General features: G+C 37.3%; 1 protein-coding gene across 1 annotated transcript; it reads left to right on the top strand.

The window, feature by feature from the left end:
• Nucleotides 1–1,378: 1,378 nt before the first annotated feature.
• TIMM17A (translocase of inner mitochondrial membrane 17A) lies at nucleotides 1,379–11,874 on the top strand. The gene is made up of 6 exons (XM_032217323.1): nucleotides 1,379–1,505; nucleotides 3,224–3,323; nucleotides 5,650–5,713; nucleotides 6,773–6,901; nucleotides 9,471–9,581; nucleotides 10,001–11,874. The coding sequence occupies exons 1-6, from the start codon at nucleotides 1,480–1,482 to the stop codon at nucleotides 10,069–10,071; spliced, it is 501 nt and encodes a 166-aa protein (XP_032073214.1). The 5' UTR covers nucleotides 1,379–1,479; the 3' UTR covers nucleotides 10,072–11,874.
• Nucleotides 11,875–17,556: the final 5,682 nt, after the last annotated feature.

The raw sequence follows: 17,556 nt of genomic DNA, 5'->3' as shown, positions 1-17,556 counted from the left end.
TTGGAATTCATATTACCATATGCGGTGGACTTACTCAGAAGCTAAAAGATATTGGACTAAGATCCACACGTGGTTGGAGAAAATGACACAAAAACATATAGACTTAAAACCAGAGATTTTTGGGGGGAGGAATTATACCAGAAATATATATATAAGAGATTTGAAATATTTGATTGTAAATGTTCTAATAGCAACTAGAATTCTATTTGCAAAAAATTGGAAAAACAAGAAAATACGAACACAGGAGGAAACTATTCAAAAAATAATGGAATGTGCAGAAATGAGTAAATTGACATTTGAAATTAGAGACCAAGAAGATGAACAATTTTACAAGGTTTGGTACTTGTTTTATCAATGGTTAGATAAAAAATCATGGTAATGGAAATTTTTTTATATTTTAAGAATAATGGAATGATATATGTAATACTTAAAAGGGTTTAGCATTGTTAAACAGATTAGAACGATGTAATGGAATGATGTTGTATGATCTCAATATATAGAATATTCTGTTTAAAATGTAGAAATAATAATTGGAGTTGAACTATTGACGCAAATGATGTTGTATGTATGAATTCAATACTTAGAATAACTCGTTTAAAATTAAGGAATCATAATTACACTTGAATAATTCATATATATATGATAATGTACTTATGTTTATCTAATGAATAATTTGTGACTTGATACATAATTATGTGGTGACCATGGAGGAAGCACAAAATTTTGTAACCAAACGACACGCTATATGAAACGGAAGAAGGTTGTATGTGTTTTATGTCTTTGTTTTTGTTTAAAAATAAAAAACCTTTATTAAAAAAATAGCATCCATCAAATCGAGTATACCGAATCAATCAACACAGATCATTTAGAATAGAGTAAGAGTTGGAAGGGACCTCCTTAGAAGTCTTCTAGTCCAACTCCCTGCTTAGACAGGAAACCCTACACCTCTTCAGACAAATGGATATCCAACATCTTCTTAAAAACGTCCAGTGTTAGAGCATTCACAACTTCTGGAGGCAAGTTGTTCCATTGATTTAATTGTTCTAACTGTCAGGGAATTTCTCCTTAGTTCTAAGTTGCTTCTCTCCTTGATTAGTTTCCACCCATTGCTTCTTGTCCTTCCCTCAGGATAATTTAACAGTGCTTTCTTGCAGTACCCCTGATGCTAGAAAACCCCACTTTTGAGGAATGCCACCCTCCCCCTCGTGCTCATTTATAGCACAGAGATCCCACGCCGGAATCCAACTAATTTTCCTCCTAAGCTTTCCCTTCGGCCTGGCGTCCCCGAGGCGGTCGGAGGGCAACACGTGGGCGCCGCTCAGCTCCGGAACCGGGCCTCGTTAAGTTGAGCCGGCCCCTTCAAGGACTGTCAGCCAATGGCTGCGGCTGTCGTCGGCGGGGCCCGAAAACCGCCTGATTCACAAGCCGGCAAACGTCTGACTCTGCGCGTCACGCCGCTGTGTGGAAACCGGGACGAAGATGGAGGAATACGCGCGAGAGCCTTGGTAAGTAATGGCCGTGGCCGTGGCCTCTCCCTGCCTGGTTTGTTTTTTCTGCCGAGCGGCAGCCGGCTCCGTCCTTAATGGGGGCGCCTTGGGAGCCGCGCCGTTGTCCTTTCTCCTGCCGGTCACCTTGGGGATGTGGATTGGGCGAATCAGTTCATAGAGGGCAAGGACTCGGAGTATCCTCGGGGCGGGACGTCTTGCAGCCGGCGCGACTCCTTTCAAAGTGGATTCCCGGCAAGGGAATCCGAAAGAGGCAGCTTCTTTTAAAGGGTGGCCGGAACCCGGCGGCCTTTGACCGAGAAGCGACTCCTTAGCCAAGAGAAAGGCACGTGGAATGAAATGGCTGCGCGCGGCTTTGTTAGAGTGGACCTGCCCTGAGCGACTCCTTGCCGGTTTGGCAAACAGGTCATCTGTAAATCTGAGTCCGATTTCTACTCCATCCTCTGCGGGACGTAGGAGAGTCTGCGGTCTTCAGGTGCTGCAGAATTGCTGTATAGTTCCCAGCAGCTAACAACCAACCCCGGTCAGTGCAGCGCTGTTGATCAGTTCCCAGCAGATAGCCAAGCGGTCTTGTAAATGGTAATTCAGCACTATATGTACTGTAGAGCAGGGGTCTCAAATCTTGGCAACTTTAAGCCTGGAGGACTTCAACTCCCAGAATTCCTCAGCTACCTTGACAACTTTAAGCCTGGTGGACTTCAATTCCCAGAATTCCTCAGCCAGCTTGCTGGCTGGGGAATTCTGGGAGTTGAAGTCCTCCAGGCTTAAAGTTGCCAAGGTTGGAGACCCCTGCTGTAAGAGGGCATCCCCATTTCTTCTGTTAAAGATTACACATTATTCCCAGAATATTTAATTGGACACATATAGTTTTCTATTCTCATACATTAATAAACGAAAAATATTAAGATAAAGGTTCCCCTCGCACATATGTGCTAGTCGTTCCCAACTCTAGGGGGCAGTGCTCATCTCCATTTCTAAGCCGAAGAGCCAGCGCTGTCCGAAGACATCTCTGTGGTCATGTGGCCAGCATGACTAAATGCCGAAGGCGCACGGAATGCTATTACCTTCCCACCTATTTTTCTATTTGCATTTTTACATGCTTTCCAGCTGCTAGGTTGGCGGAAGCTGGGACAAGTATCAGGAGCTCACTCCGTTATGCAAAAATATGGGCCTTTATTAAGGCATGTTGCAAGGCTCTCCCCTCAACACTGCTACAGCGCAGCTACCATTAGCGCATCATCTTTGCGTTGTTGTGTAGTGGCTAAGTACTGTCCGATTCTTCGTGACTCCATGGACCATAGGACTCCAGACTCCCCTATTTTCTGTTGTCTCCTGGATATTTGTGTAGTACAGAAGTTCAATCAATCACATATGTCTTTTAATACTGTAGAATAGATGTTATTTGGTAAAGCACAATAATCTTATTTTCTTCGTTTTTTTTACCAGCAATCCTAGATCTTTCAGATGATTTCTGTGTTGATTTCTTTCTTCTGACAAGATCTTTTATGCAACATACAAGACTGTAGTTAGAGGGTCCACAATAAAAAATAATCTTGAAACATATACTTTATTTGTCTGTTGGTTTTTGTTTTGATTTTTGGGGTGTGTGCATTTGTTAGAAAGCTAATGGACATAATACATTGAAGCTGTAGTATCTGAGGAATTGTTTGCTGTGATCAAGTTACAAGATTTACATATATGTATATATATATATTTAGCCCCTGGAGAATAGTGGATGATTGTGGTGGTGCTTTCACAATGGGAGCCATTGGTGGAGGCATCTTTCAAGCCATCAAAGGATTCCGAAATTCCCCAGTGGTGAGTTAAAATAATTTCTAGGGACAAGTTTATGATTATTTTTTCTATAGTACTTAAATACAGAGTTTTGGAAATAATGAATTCAGTGAAAATAACTTTTTATATTTTACATTTATAAAATTATATATGTTATATTTATTTATATGTACAACATGAAGCACATTTTTAAAAATGCCTATTTCTCTGAAATAATAAAATATAATTGTGGAAGGATCCACAAGTATCATGTAATCCAACTCTCTGCAGTATGCAGGAAAATCAATTAACCCACACTTGAGAAATAGCTATTCAGCTTTTTCTTTAAAACCTCCAGGGGATGGAGAATGTTATCTTTATTTTTACTTATTTTATTTATTTTACTTATTTATTAAACAAACAAGCACATATAGCCATTCATCTACCAGAAACAACTTTGGGCAGCAAGCAAGAATCAAAACCACAATTTAATTAAAACAAAATAACCAATTAAAACAGGCCCCATAAAACTTATATCCATCAACCATACTTCCACCCTACTGTTCAGGTTGTACTGATCAGCTTGCAAATGCTTTTTGCACCGAGAGTGAAATGTTTTGGGGGCCATGATCTTGCGTGACTTCAGGCACCCATTCTCTCTAAAAGCAGGCGGGTGCCTGAAGTTGCCCAAGATCACAGCCCCCAGAACCTCTGCATGAAAAGCATTTGCAAGCCGATGGGATGCTGAAAATGATACGCGTTGCTTTCAGAATCCTGTTGGCTTGCAAAATGCTTTTCGCACTGAGAGTGAAAGGTTTTGGGACTAGAAGAAATTACTAAACAACAAATAGATTTAAAACTGGAATTATTTTTATTAGGTATACTAAGAGGAAATTACTGTAAAAAAAACCAATATATCACGTTACACATAATAACAGCAGCCAGAATCACATTTGCACAAAACTGAAAAAACGATAGCATCCCATCTGATGGAATGGTGATAAAAAAAGTGTTAGAATGTGCGGAGATGTATAGGCTAACAATGAAAGTAAAAGAAAAGAAATGGAATACTATTTAATTTGGGACACATGGTATAATTGAGTGGAGAATAGAAATAAAGAATAAAAAGGTTAAAGTAAATTAAGAGGTGACAAAAATGTTATATATATATATATATATATATATATATATATATATATATATATATATATATATATATGTAATTATAATAATAGCATATTGTATAAAGAACAGGTGAAACTAAAAAAATTAGAATATCGTGCAAAAGTTCATTTATTTCAGTAATGCAACTTAAAAGGTGAAACTAATATATGAGATAAGACTCATTACATGCAAGATAGTTCAAGCTGTGGTTTGTCATAATTGTGATGATTATGGCATATAGCTCATGAAAACCCCAAATCCACCATTTCAGAAAATTAGAATATTACATGCAATCAATAAAACAAGGATTGTACATAGAACAATATCGGACCTCTGAAAAGTATAAGCATGCATATGTACTCAGTACTTGGTTTGGGCCCCTTTTGCAGCAATTACTGCCTCAATGCGGTGTGGCATGGAAGCTATCAGCCTGTGGCACTGCTGAGGTGTTAAGGAAGACCAGGATGCTTCAATAGCGGCCTTCAACTCTTTTGCATTGTTCAGTCTCATGTCTCTCATCTTTCTCTTGGCAATGCCCCATATATTCTCTATGGAGTTCAGGTCTGGCGAGGTTGCTGGCCAATCAAGCACAGTAATCCCACAGTCATTAAACCAGGTTTTGGTGCTTTTGGCAGTGTGGGCAGCTGGAAAATGAAGTCAGCATCCCCATAAAGCTCGGCTGCGGAAGGTAGCATGAAGTGCTCCAAAATCTCCTGGTAGACAGCTGCGTTGACCTTGGTTTTAATGAAGCACAGTGGTCCAAAGTCCTGTTGCTCAATGGTCCAAAGTCCTCTTTTCTGATGAGAACAACTTTTGCATCTCATTTTGAAACCAAGGACCCGCAGTATGGAGAAAGAATGGAGAGGCCAATCAAGCACAGTAATCCCATGGTCATTGAACCAGGTTTTAGTGCTTTTGGCAAAAGTTGCCCTCATCAGAAAAGAGGACTTTGGACCACTGAGCAACAGGACTTTGGACCACTGTGCTTCATTAAGACCATAGTCAACGCAGCCGTCTACCAGGAGATTTTGGAGCATTTCATGCTTCCTTCCGCAGACGAGCTTTATGGGGATGCTGACTTCATTTTCCAGCTGCCCACACTGCCAAAAGCATATCAGTCTCAGGAACATAAATTAAACTCTATAGATTGTAAATTGAATAGAAACCTTTGGTATTACTCTTAATAGTATATTTTTATCTTTTCCAGGGTGTAAATTACCGGTTGCGGGGTAGTTTGACAGCTATTAAAACCAGAGCACCACAGTTGGGAGGTAATTATTATTGTTTATTATTATTTCCTTCTCTGTTTTAAAAAGAAAAGTGATAACATTTCTTGATGGACATGGTCTTTACTTTTCTTTAGTATAGTATATAACTGAAGAAGGGGCTACTATAGCTGTGTCATTATCTGCCCTGTGCTTTTGACGATAAAAAGAAGGGAACAAAAGCCTATTTTCTTTTAAATTAGGAAAAGGTAACATTTGGCATTTCTCAATATATGTTTTACTTGAGCGTTTCCTTCCTAGGTGTGGAGAACAAAGACCACCTCTTTCAAGTGCCATGCCTACCTAAGCAGGGATAAAAGAACATTTGATAGTTATCTTTCAAGATTTGAGAAACTTTTTTTGCCCAGCTAGAGAATAGATTTCTTCTTTCCTGTCTAAGCAAGGAAATAAAGTTATTTAGAAGCATAAATCAATACTTTCAACAAACATTCTTATATATACATTTGTGAGAAAATATGTCTATGTTCAATTCCAATGAGAGAACAAAACAGGTATCTTAAAAGAGGGTAAATTGTTATCATTTAATGTATGAACTGCTTACTTGGCTTAGAGGTTAAGGCCTGGGCCAGGAGTCATGAGTGGTGAGACTTGAGTTCTAAACATGTCATGGGTACAAAAGCCACATGGGTGGTTTTTGAGCCAATTACTCTGAGCTTTAGTGGGGTGGGGGCGGAGTGGCAAACTACTTCCAGAAACTACATGGTCTTGTCCATATAATCCCCAGGAGTCCAGAATGGCTTGAAAGAAGAAGAAAAAAAGTATCTTATTTATTAAGTGAACTGCTTTTAGAAATTAAGGAGATGCTGTTTTTAATCAAATGTTCTTACCTTTTGGAATATCCCTAAGGAACTTTGGTGGGCATTAATTATACTTCCTTTTGGTGTTAAATTCTTGAATATTTGATACGTTTGGTCATAACCATAGATGTTGTTTCATTTTTAATTTAAAACAAAATTTTCTCTAGCTTCTTTTGCTAGGATCCAAATTTAAAAATGACCACTAAAACTTTGGTTATAAATTTTGAATTATTTTTCATTCAAATAGGTAGCTTTGCTATCTGGGGTGGTCTCTTCTCCATGATCGACTGTAGCCTGGTGAAAGCAAGAGGAAAAGAAGATCCTTGGAATTCTATTTCCAGTGGTGCTTTAACAGGGGCCATTTTAGCTTCAAGAAGTAAGGACTACCTATGAACATTTTTTAAAGCTTTCTTTTTAAATTTTATTTTTATTTTTAAACAAACAAACATAAACAGACATAAGACATAAAAACCGTCCTCCAATTACATACAGTGTGTCGACTGGCTACAAAACGTTTGTGCTCCCTCACCATAGTCTTCACTTACAATTTATGTAAAATCTCATATTATCAATCTAATATACGTATATGCATACAATTATTATCATTATTGAACATTTATTTGACTACAACCATTATTCCTTTTATGTGAAATATTCTACGTTTAGAATAAATTTACATTGGGGCATTTCTTCCCATCATCCCAAAACCATCCAGTAATATTACATCTTTATATTGTGTTCTGTATAAAATTGTTTATCTTTGGTTACAAAACTTTTATGTATCCTCTCCATAGTCCTCACTTACAATTTATATAAAATTTCATATTATTAATCTAATATATATTATTACATTATTATCATTGTTAATCATTTATATGACTATAACTATTATTACTTCATTTTATGCATAATATTCTAACTAAATTTAAATTAATTTTTATTGTAGCATTTCATTACATCATCCTGTATCCTTCCAATATTAATACAATCTTATATCTCTTGCCATTTGTAGTATTTGTGTTCTAATTGTTTTCTTGGTAGATCTTATATGGACTTCTCTTAGCAACTTGTTTTCAACTGCATATATTGTAAAGACTCGAAACCCCACGTCTGTTCCTTCCATCAACTTTCCTTTGGTTATAACTGATGCTTCTGCCAGAATTTCTATCATTACTTTTGCCAAATTTTCTCCCTTTTCTTCTTCTATATTCTGGAATCTGAGATAAAATTCTGATCTGTTGCTCTCCCATTCCAATATTCCACTCTTGTCTTTTTCAACCACGCTCATTCTGCTGTCAGTATCTCAATTTTCTTATCTCTTTGTTTATCTTTTTCTTCAATTTTTTGGAATCTGTCCTCGTATTTCATCATCGTTTGGTAAATATTCTCATTTTTTCCATCTATTTTTCCTGTTCTTTGTTCAATATTCTCCATTCTCTTTTCAATGATCTCTATTGTATTTTTTTGAATTTCTTGCATAATTATCTGCAAAGTCACTTTCTTTTCTTTTTCGTGTTGCAACATCAGTCTTTTCCTCCAGATAGTAAACACTTGCACTATATAAAATCCAAGGCTTTTTTTATTAAGTTCCAAGCAAGTTCACTGAAATCTTCTCTCTTTCAAGTCAAGCTTTCATTTCACTCCAGTCCAGCTACTGATAGTACCCCGGAGGAGTACCTGTATAAACAATCCATGCTCATCCCGCTATCATTTTCAATAAACAAGCTCAGAGACCTTGAAATGTAGAACAAACACTCAAAGGGAAAAAAGGAAAAACAATGTTTTTAAGCTTCTAAGTGGCAGTGTTACTTCTTTTCCTCTACTTTTACTACCCTCTTTATATTCCAAACAAGGAGAAAAAGAAAAATTCTTTAAAAAAAAATGCAATAGAGTGTTGAAAAAATAAAAAGAAAGAAAGTCTTAATCAATGAGTATTGGAAAAAGAGAAATAGAAGAAATAAAGAAAAAACCAGTCCAGTTTAAAAAGTAAAAAATGTTTGTAAAAAGATTAAAGAAAAATAACACACTAAGTTTGACTCAGGCTTAATCTCGCCGCTTAACCTCTTCTGTCTTCAATTTTAACTTTACTTTTGATCTTTTTGGGTGTTCTCTAATAATAAAATTTATCTCACCAATTCGACACACTTTTTCTCCCGCTTTCCTTCCATTCTGGAGCTCTCCCAACTTTCAGCAGATTTAATGACTGCTTCTCTCTCTCCGGAAAAAAGGGCTTCTCCTGGATCTAGCAGGGACTTTACGATGTCCCTGGGATCAACAGGATGTGCCCTTCTCTATCATCGTCTCTGCGGGGTGGTTTAGGTCCAAAAGGACCGTCCAGTGACAGAAGATATCCATGGTGATCTTGGAGCTTCAAGATCACATGTTGTATTGTCGCGCCTCTCAACATTTTTTAAAACTTTCTGATAGATGATTAAAATGTATAACGAGCCTTTATCAATGCCTATTCTATTATTCTTAATTTTCTACAATGTTAGAATTTCTTGAAAGGATGGAGGGAAGTTGTACCTAAAGTTTTGGAGTGATATCTGTGATCTTTGGGCTGCAGGTTGTACACGCCTGCTATGAAGAATCTACATTTTAATTTTCAGTGTTATTTAGCTTTATATTTCCATTTTTGTCAAGGCCTTTGGAAAGAATGACTGATATCCCTTTCGTCCTTTCTAGTCCCCTCTGGGTTTATTTTATTGCTATTTTTATTCTTTTGTCTCATAATGTTTTTGTGTTTTGTATCGTTCTTTGTTTTTAAACGTTTAACAATTGCAAAGGGCTGAGAGCTGGATGGTAATAAATTGAATTGTTGTTGTTGTTGTTGTTATTATTATTTTGATTGACATTTCCAACATAGCATGTAACCTGATGTATTATTATAGAATGGTTTTTAAAGATTATTCTAAATCTTTTTTAAAAAAAATCCCTTTTATTAGATGGACCAATTGCCATGGTTGGATCTGCAGCTATGGGAGGAATTCTTCTAGCGTTAATTGAAGGAGCAGGTATCCTGCTAACAAGATTTGCATCTGCTCAATTTCCTAATGGTAAGATAATTGCAGAGTTTCATATGCTGTAAAATCTGATATCTAATTCTCTTACTGAAAAACAATTTTACTTCTTTTAGAAGTTCAATTAAATATTATGGGAGTTATTTTTGCTACAATAAATTGAAAGCATTCAAAATAAAACATTTGAGGATACTTGAAACTTATCTGCAAACTTGTAATACTTTCACATAACAGATATCAAAAACTTGTGTAATAGTAGTTTCATAGAGTTGTCAGTTCTGGTTCTAAAGATGTGACAGTAGGTTCTTAACTGTTGGTGCCTTCCCAATTGCATGTTAGTATGGAACAATCATACTACAAGAACTCCAATTTTCTCCCATGACCCTAATTGAAACATATTCAGTGCAGCAATATACTGCAGAGCGATAAACAATTGCTGTTGTTTTTTATTACAGGTCCTCAACTTTCCGAAGACCCATCTCAGTTACAAGCCTCTCCGTTTGGAGACTATAGGCAGTACCAATGATTTCTTCTGTTTCTGTTGAACTTTAAAGTTTTACCTTTAAAAGGAGAAGCAAAATGCAGCCTCACTTGAAGACTTTTCATTGGATGTGTACATGTAGATGTTACTGTATTTTTCACAATATTTAAAGGATTATGAATAGAAATTATCACTGTAAAATAAATATGAAATGCCTGCAAACTCCATAGATATTCCTTATCTTAAGGATCAAGCAACATATGGATCTGTGGCCTTTTTCAGTGTAATGCAAATTATATCACTGGGGATATAACCACCATGTAATATGAAAACTTACAGAATGCACTAGCAGAATATGTGCTGGTAACAGACATCTGCAGTGAGCTGCGTTGTTTCCTTCCAGATAATCAGAAAGAAGCGCAAAGTAAAGAAGAAATATTTAATTTCCTTTTAATTTTCTTGTAATGTTAATATAAAATCTCCGTAGTGAGAATGAAATATTAAGGGAGATCATAAAAGTTCTTTACTGAATATTTAAAAGGATATATTATGTTGGCAAAAAATTCAAGGACTATTTTTGGCAAGAAATCTGTTGTTTTTTTCTTGAGCTTTTTTAATCTTTGGAAAATAAGTCTTATAACAGTGGATGAAATGTTTGTGATCAGATGGTGTAATTTGCATGTCTAAAGTTCCTTACCCTATCTGCACAACAACACGATTGTCCTTCATAACAGTCTTATCTGAAGCTTGTGTGTTTTCAACTTTTGTCTGTTTTAAATGAATTTACTATTTTTTTCCTAAGTAATTATACAGAGAATATAAATATGTTACCTGTTTTAGACTAAACATGAGAATGAAGTATTGCTTTAACAAGACAAAATGCTGCATGAAATTGTTAACTAGTTTTGGGAAAAGGAATAAAGTTAGAGAGTGGAGCATTTCACATGTCAAGGGAAAAGCATGTTTTGGAATGCCTGGGGGTGTTCATATAGCATCTGTTAACAATTTGTTAAAGCAGCCATGTCTTCCTACGATTGCATGGCTGTCCTCCATAATGGTAGCATGATATTGAGAAAAGACTTACTTGGTCTGGAGTTGCTACATGCATATCCAAATGCACACTAAAATTAATTTATTCCTAGTAATCTAAAGCAGGGGTCCCAAACTTGTTAGGCCTGTTAGGAACTGTGTCGCATAAGTGGTGCAAAAGTGAGCAAAATTTTGTCTGCACATGTGTGGAATCTAGGTTGCACGTGAAACTATCCCTTCCCCACCCACCCACCCTCGATCCGTGGAACAATTCCCTTCCATGAAACCAGTCCCTAGTGCCAGAAAGGTTGGGGACTGCTCAGCTAAAGTACTGATAATAAGCAACCTTATTATATATCTTATTTATGTGATACTAGCTGCAAAAAATCTGGCAACACAGAACAGTCTTTCTGAAGCTAAAATTAAATTACTGCCCTCCAATGGCATCTGTTTAAAATGCATCTTCTGTATGAATTCATACATGTATCAACTTTGTGCTTTTTGCATTGTCTTGTGAACCATGGCTGGGCTGCACCATTTCAGATAAGCATTTAATTATACAAAGATAAATTATCTTAATAGAGAAGTCAGAGCTTAAATTCGTTCTTCATGTGGAAAAATTTGAAGTCTTGAGAGTTCCTATCTGTACTCTAAAGTAGTACAGCCCTAGGATTTTTGTCATTTTAAGTAAGAATTGAATTTACTATTCTTGCATGGACAATTACATATCAATAGCACAATGGGATTCCATAATACCGAAGATTTTTGGATAAACTATTCTAAGAAGTTAGCTCTAATAAATTCACAATTATCAAATTATTTGGGTTTTTATGTGTATTCTATCCTTGCAAATTTCTATTTAAATTAGGCTGCAATTGAGATACACAATAGGAAAGATTGAACAACCCTGAAGGGTTTTTAAGGTATGGTACAATTTTGATATAATGTGGACAGCTTTTTTTACCAGCAGTACTTTAACGTAGGTTGTATTAGGATATATTTATGGCTTATGAATACAAGTGGTCCTTGTTTAATGACTGCCTCGTACAATTACAATGGTGATGAAAAAGTAGCTGTGACCAATCCTCACTTTTAAAACCTTTGCAGGTCTGGAAAGGAAAGGAAAAAGCTAAAGTAAGATCATAAGCAAAATTGCAATTTAATTTAGCAGCCACTTTGCTTAATGGAGTTGCTGATTCTAATTGTGTTCACTAAACAAGGACTACCTCTATCTTGTTTGGATATGTGGGTGCATAATTACATCCATGTAAACAAAATACATGAATGAAGAAATGTTGAAATGTTTATTCCATTTGTATGCCGCCCTATTCCCGAGAGACTCAGGGCAGCTAACAAGCAGGAGGGAAGGGGAATACATACAAGAACAAAAACAGGCAAGTTAAAACAGAGCAACAGTCGCAACAGTTTAAGTGGGGCCGGGAACTCATCAGCCCCAGGCCTGCCAGAACAGCCAGGTCTTAATGGCTTTGCGGAAAGCCGGAAGGGTGGTGAGGGTCCGGATCTCCATGGGGAGCTCGTTCCAGAGGGCCGGAGCAGCCACAGAGAAGGCCCTCCCCCGAGGGGTCGACAGTCGACATTGGCTAGCAGATGGTATTCGGAGGAGGCCTAATCTGTGGGATCTAATTGGTTGTAGGGAGGTGATTGGCAGGAGGCGGTCTCTCAAGTACCCAGGTCCAATACCAAGAGGTTTCATGAATATTGCATATCAATATTGCATCTCAAAAATCTAAGGTCAGCCACATCTATAATTTGTTTTTAAAGAACTAATTTCAAGGGAATTAGAATTATAGAGAATACTCGATGTGTAAGATAATGAGAAGGATCATGCAGCCAATTAACAGCTTTTTGAGAAGATTCAGTGCTGGATTAATATATTGCATCAACCAATAACTTGTTTAAACTGCGTTTTTTTTAAAAACTGAGTTTAAATAATGCCAAATAAAAACAAAACTAAATGTAATTAGTTTATTACATAGTTTTATTATGCAAACATAGACATCCTCAACTGACGACCACAGCTAAGCCCAAATTTTCTGTTGCTAAGCAATACAGTTGTTCAGTGGGTTTTGCCTTATGACCTTTCTTGCCACAGTTGTTAAATGAATCACCAGTTGTTAAATTACTGAAATGTTTGTTAAGTGTATCTGGTTTCCCCATTGACTTTGCTTGTCAAGAGGGTTGCAAAATATAATAATGACATTGGTACCCTAAAATTCTCATAAATACATGCCAGGTTGCCAAGTGTCTGAATTTTGATCATGTGACTATGGGGATGCTACAGTGGTCATAAATATGAAAAATGGTCATAAGTCATTTTTTCAGTGCCATCATAACATTCACTAAGCAAATGGTTGTAAGTTGAGGACTACCTGTGTATAATCAGGCAGTGAACTGCTAAGTGGTATTGTGGTTGGGCTTACAAAATTGGCTAACATCAAACAACGCTACAAAGCTCTTTCAATGTTTTTGAATGTTCCAGTATTCCTCGCACTTTACGACTGTATGAACAGGATGAAAAAAAATATCCCACAAATGTCCCTAAAATCAGACCAAATTGTCTTGCCATGTCTCATTGTGTCATGTACTGTGCAGTACACAAGTTGATCACTTCAGATGCATTTGATCAATGGCACAAAAAGAAGCTTTTCCTTCTCTCTGCTTTCTAACTGATTGAATCTCTCCCCCCACCCCCCAAATGATGATGATCAGAGGTGGTATTCAACAGGTTCTGACCAGTTCTGGAAAACCAGTGGTGGAATTTTTGAGTAGTCTGGAGAATCGGTAAATACCACCTCCGACTGGCCCCATCTATTCTGCCTCCCAAGTCCCAGCTGATTGGGAGGGAATGGGGATTTTGCAGTATCCTTTCCCTGCCATGCCCACCAAGCCTCGCCCACAGAACCAGTAGTAAAAAAAGTTGAATCCCACTACTAATGATGGTGGTAATTATTCAATCTCTCACTTCTGTCACTCTTTTATGGGGCTGTCAACTCCGATGTCCCTGCAAGTGTAATCAGCCATTCTGGCAGTTGCTCTGAGACAACTTTATGGTTAATCACGGAACCATAGAGTCCTCTAGAACTAACAGAACTGGCCTGCAAGTGTTGGCAGCTGCTCTGAGCCCTAGTTGGAGCATAGAGTCCTCAGAGCAACTGCCAGAATGGCTCCTAACATCTCAGGGTTTGAGCAGTGGTGTTAGCAACTTCACTATAAACATAATGGTGACAACGACAGTGGTAGGAGGGTAAGGGGGCAAGCAGCAAGAGGGAGGATCATGGAAAATCACAAGACAGACCTCTGAAGGCTATATTTGAATTGTGGGTAACCCCCAACAATGAATTACCATAACATGTGCTAACTCTGTAAACTGCTTAGAGAGGGTTGTAAAGCACTATGAAGCAATATATAAGTCTAAGTGCTATAGTGCTATATTAATCCATGGTTAATTAGGGTTTAGAATTCACACAATTTTTCCATATTGTCAAGGTACACTGAACCACAGTACGTGTGCCAGCAGTATTAGTTTGACAGAAACAGCAATAATGTTTGTTATAAAATGCCTGAAAATGATGCCCTATTCAGTTTAGGCCTGTGCTGTCATCCCAAATAACTTCTGAAATGGAGCTGTGTTATGTTATCAAGAAGAATGAGATGGTGGGTGCTGTCTTTGCATCTTCCACAAACGAACCAATGGAGTGGCCTGCCTCCTTTGTCTCCAGTCCATTTCCTTGTGTCTATATTGCTGCTTGCACCAGTACATTTACTAATGAAATTAGGAAGTCCAGAGAAAAGATAAAAGGACAGAACTTGAAATATAGGAGTCAACAGCAAGAAACATGCAAGAGAGAGAGGGCAAATGGCTTTTCCTAAGCAGTGTTTTATTCCCAGGCAGGACTTTTGACACAGACAAGATTTCTTTTTTTCTATAGTCTGATTAGATGCGCAATCCTTGCTTATTGAAAACAGTGTTTTATTGTTGAAATCTTAGCATTATACTATGCAGACATCAATATCTAACCACAAACATCACGAAACAAAATTCATTTCCTCACACACTGCAGTTAAAAAGGCCACCTGGGAAAGGTAACATGCCGTTTGTAAAACACGTGCTTGATTTTCTACTAGAATCCACATTATAAAAGGAATAGAGATAATCAAGCATAGGATAAATGCAATAAGTAAAATTTTTAGTAAATGTTCACAAACTAAAATCCTCTAGAAAACGGATGGGCTTTCTGAGTAGAGATAAGTGAATGCAGCACTACTTTCCCAGTCCTCACCCTACCCTTACACCAAAATTGGCTATATGCAGCTAGCTCTCATTCTTTGTGTAGTCTACATTCTGGTCTGGGTTTAGGAGAAGAATGTTCTCATGCTTATAAATTATGTTTATCTTATTTTGGTGGATCTATCCTTTTTAGGTTTGAGAGACAGAATGCCACTGGGTGAAGGGACCGTTAATGGCAATAATAACAAGTAAATAAATAGAATGTTGTGGGATATAGTATATCCCTTTCTCTTATTGTGACAGGTTGATAAACATGGTACTAATCATACAGCTTTTGACAACAAACTAAGCAAAAATGTGATTAGTTAAGCTATGATTCAGAGTCATCTAAACAATGTTGATTACATAAATGATTTTTTTCAAATAGCAATAAGTATAAACTTACTGTATACACTTATCCTGCTTATCAAACAAATGCCTAGTTACAAATGAATCAGAAGTGTTGCTGTTATGATCCCATAACAGTTTTATCTACTACCTCCCCACCACCAATTAACACTGAATATATTTGCTGTTTCATATTTGAACATTTACATATCTAAACAGAACATATCACCTAAGTCTTAAGATGTACTGTACAATGACAATTTGTTAGCAATTTTTTCTCACCTATCTTATTTCCATTTAGTTTTAAAATTAATTAATTAATTAATTAAAATTAGAAAGAAAACACCAACTTCAAGCACACCTGCATTTCCAACAATTTGTCTGGATGCCACATGGACTCCAGAGGTGTCAATAGGTAGGTTGCTGCAACCCAATACTTTGTTTGTTTTTGGTTTGTGGCTCTTTTGTAACTGATCACAGCCACCATGACTACCATTTTGTGAGAATGCCCAAAATTTCATATGAGTCTCGGCATCAAAAAGGTTGGAGGACCTTAACATTCCTTATAAGAGAATGTTATAACAAGCCTAAATCTGTTTTTCCAACTCTCTAATCATGATGTGTTCTATTTTTCAATCATTACATTTCCTTCTACACATGTCCATCAATAATTTTATATTTGAACCTTCTGAGTCCTTTTAAAAATGAATTAATCTTTTTCTACAAGTTTCCACTTCCAAGTAGTTTAGTTTAGTTTAGTTTATTGAACACTTATAGGCCGCCCTTTTCCCTGAGGGGACTCAGGGCGGCTTACAATAATGAGGGAAGGGAGTGCAAGACAAGACATAAAAGAAAACGTGAGTAAAAAAAAAAAAAAAATTAACCATAAAAGCACAACATTCACTCAGCATTCGGGCGGGGAGAGAGTAAAGTCCTATCCCCAGGCCTGACGGGATAGCCAGATCTTGAGGGCCGTGCGGAAGGCCTAGACGGTGGTAAGGGTACGGATCTCCACGGGGAGATTGTTCCATAGCGTCGGAGCTGCAACTGAGAAGGCTCTCCTCCGCGTAGTCGCCAATTGGCACTGACTGGCGGATGGAATTCGGAGGAGGCCTACCCTGTGCGATCTGATGGGACGCAGGGAGGTAATTGGCAGAAGGCGGTCTCTCAAATAGCCAGATCCACTACCATGGAGCGCTTTATAGATGGTAAGTAGGACCTTGAAGTGCACCCGACGATCAACAGGTAGCCAGCGCAGCTCACGGAGGATCGGTGTTATGTGGGCGAACCGCGGTGCGCCCACAATCACTCGCGCGGCCGCATTCTGGACTAGCTGAAGTCGCCGGATGCTCTTCAAGGGCAGCCCCAAGTACTTAAATTTACCATTGTTCTATTTAACTGCAACATAATTCAAGCCAATCATAACTTCATATTCTTACTTTATGCTGTTTTGATCCAGAAAATGAGCAAATAGTCTGCAAAACTGTTTTCCATGATATTCCATTGTGAAGTATATAAAAGAGTCGGCTTGCTGCATTCAGTAAAGTGGTTAACTTTTAAATGATAATTTTACTAAATGTTACAATTTAAAAATTGTACCAATTTTATACTAAAAAAATAAAGCAATAAAAAGAGAAAGTGCAAAAAAGAAAAGACAGTAAGAGAAAAAAGAAAAATATTTAAAGAACTGACTTCTCAGTTATATGCAGTATAAATAATTTTTGTAACATAGCTTCTCTTAAAATGCAACAAAATATTTCTTTTTTCTGTAGCTCACCATATCTTATCTACAAACCCTTAAAGCTTGATCATTCAGTCCTGGTGAACAGAAGCCCATTAAGGCGGGGTGTCAAACTTGCGTCATC

This window comes from Thamnophis elegans, chromosome 5 (genome assembly GCF_009769535.1).
Source record: "Thamnophis elegans isolate rThaEle1 chromosome 5, rThaEle1.pri, whole genome shotgun sequence".
Taxonomy (NCBI): domain Eukaryota; kingdom Metazoa; phylum Chordata; class Lepidosauria; order Squamata; family Colubridae; genus Thamnophis; species Thamnophis elegans.
The sequence above is the reverse complement of the archived record's forward strand: the minus strand, read 5'-3'. Positions and strand labels throughout refer to the sequence as shown.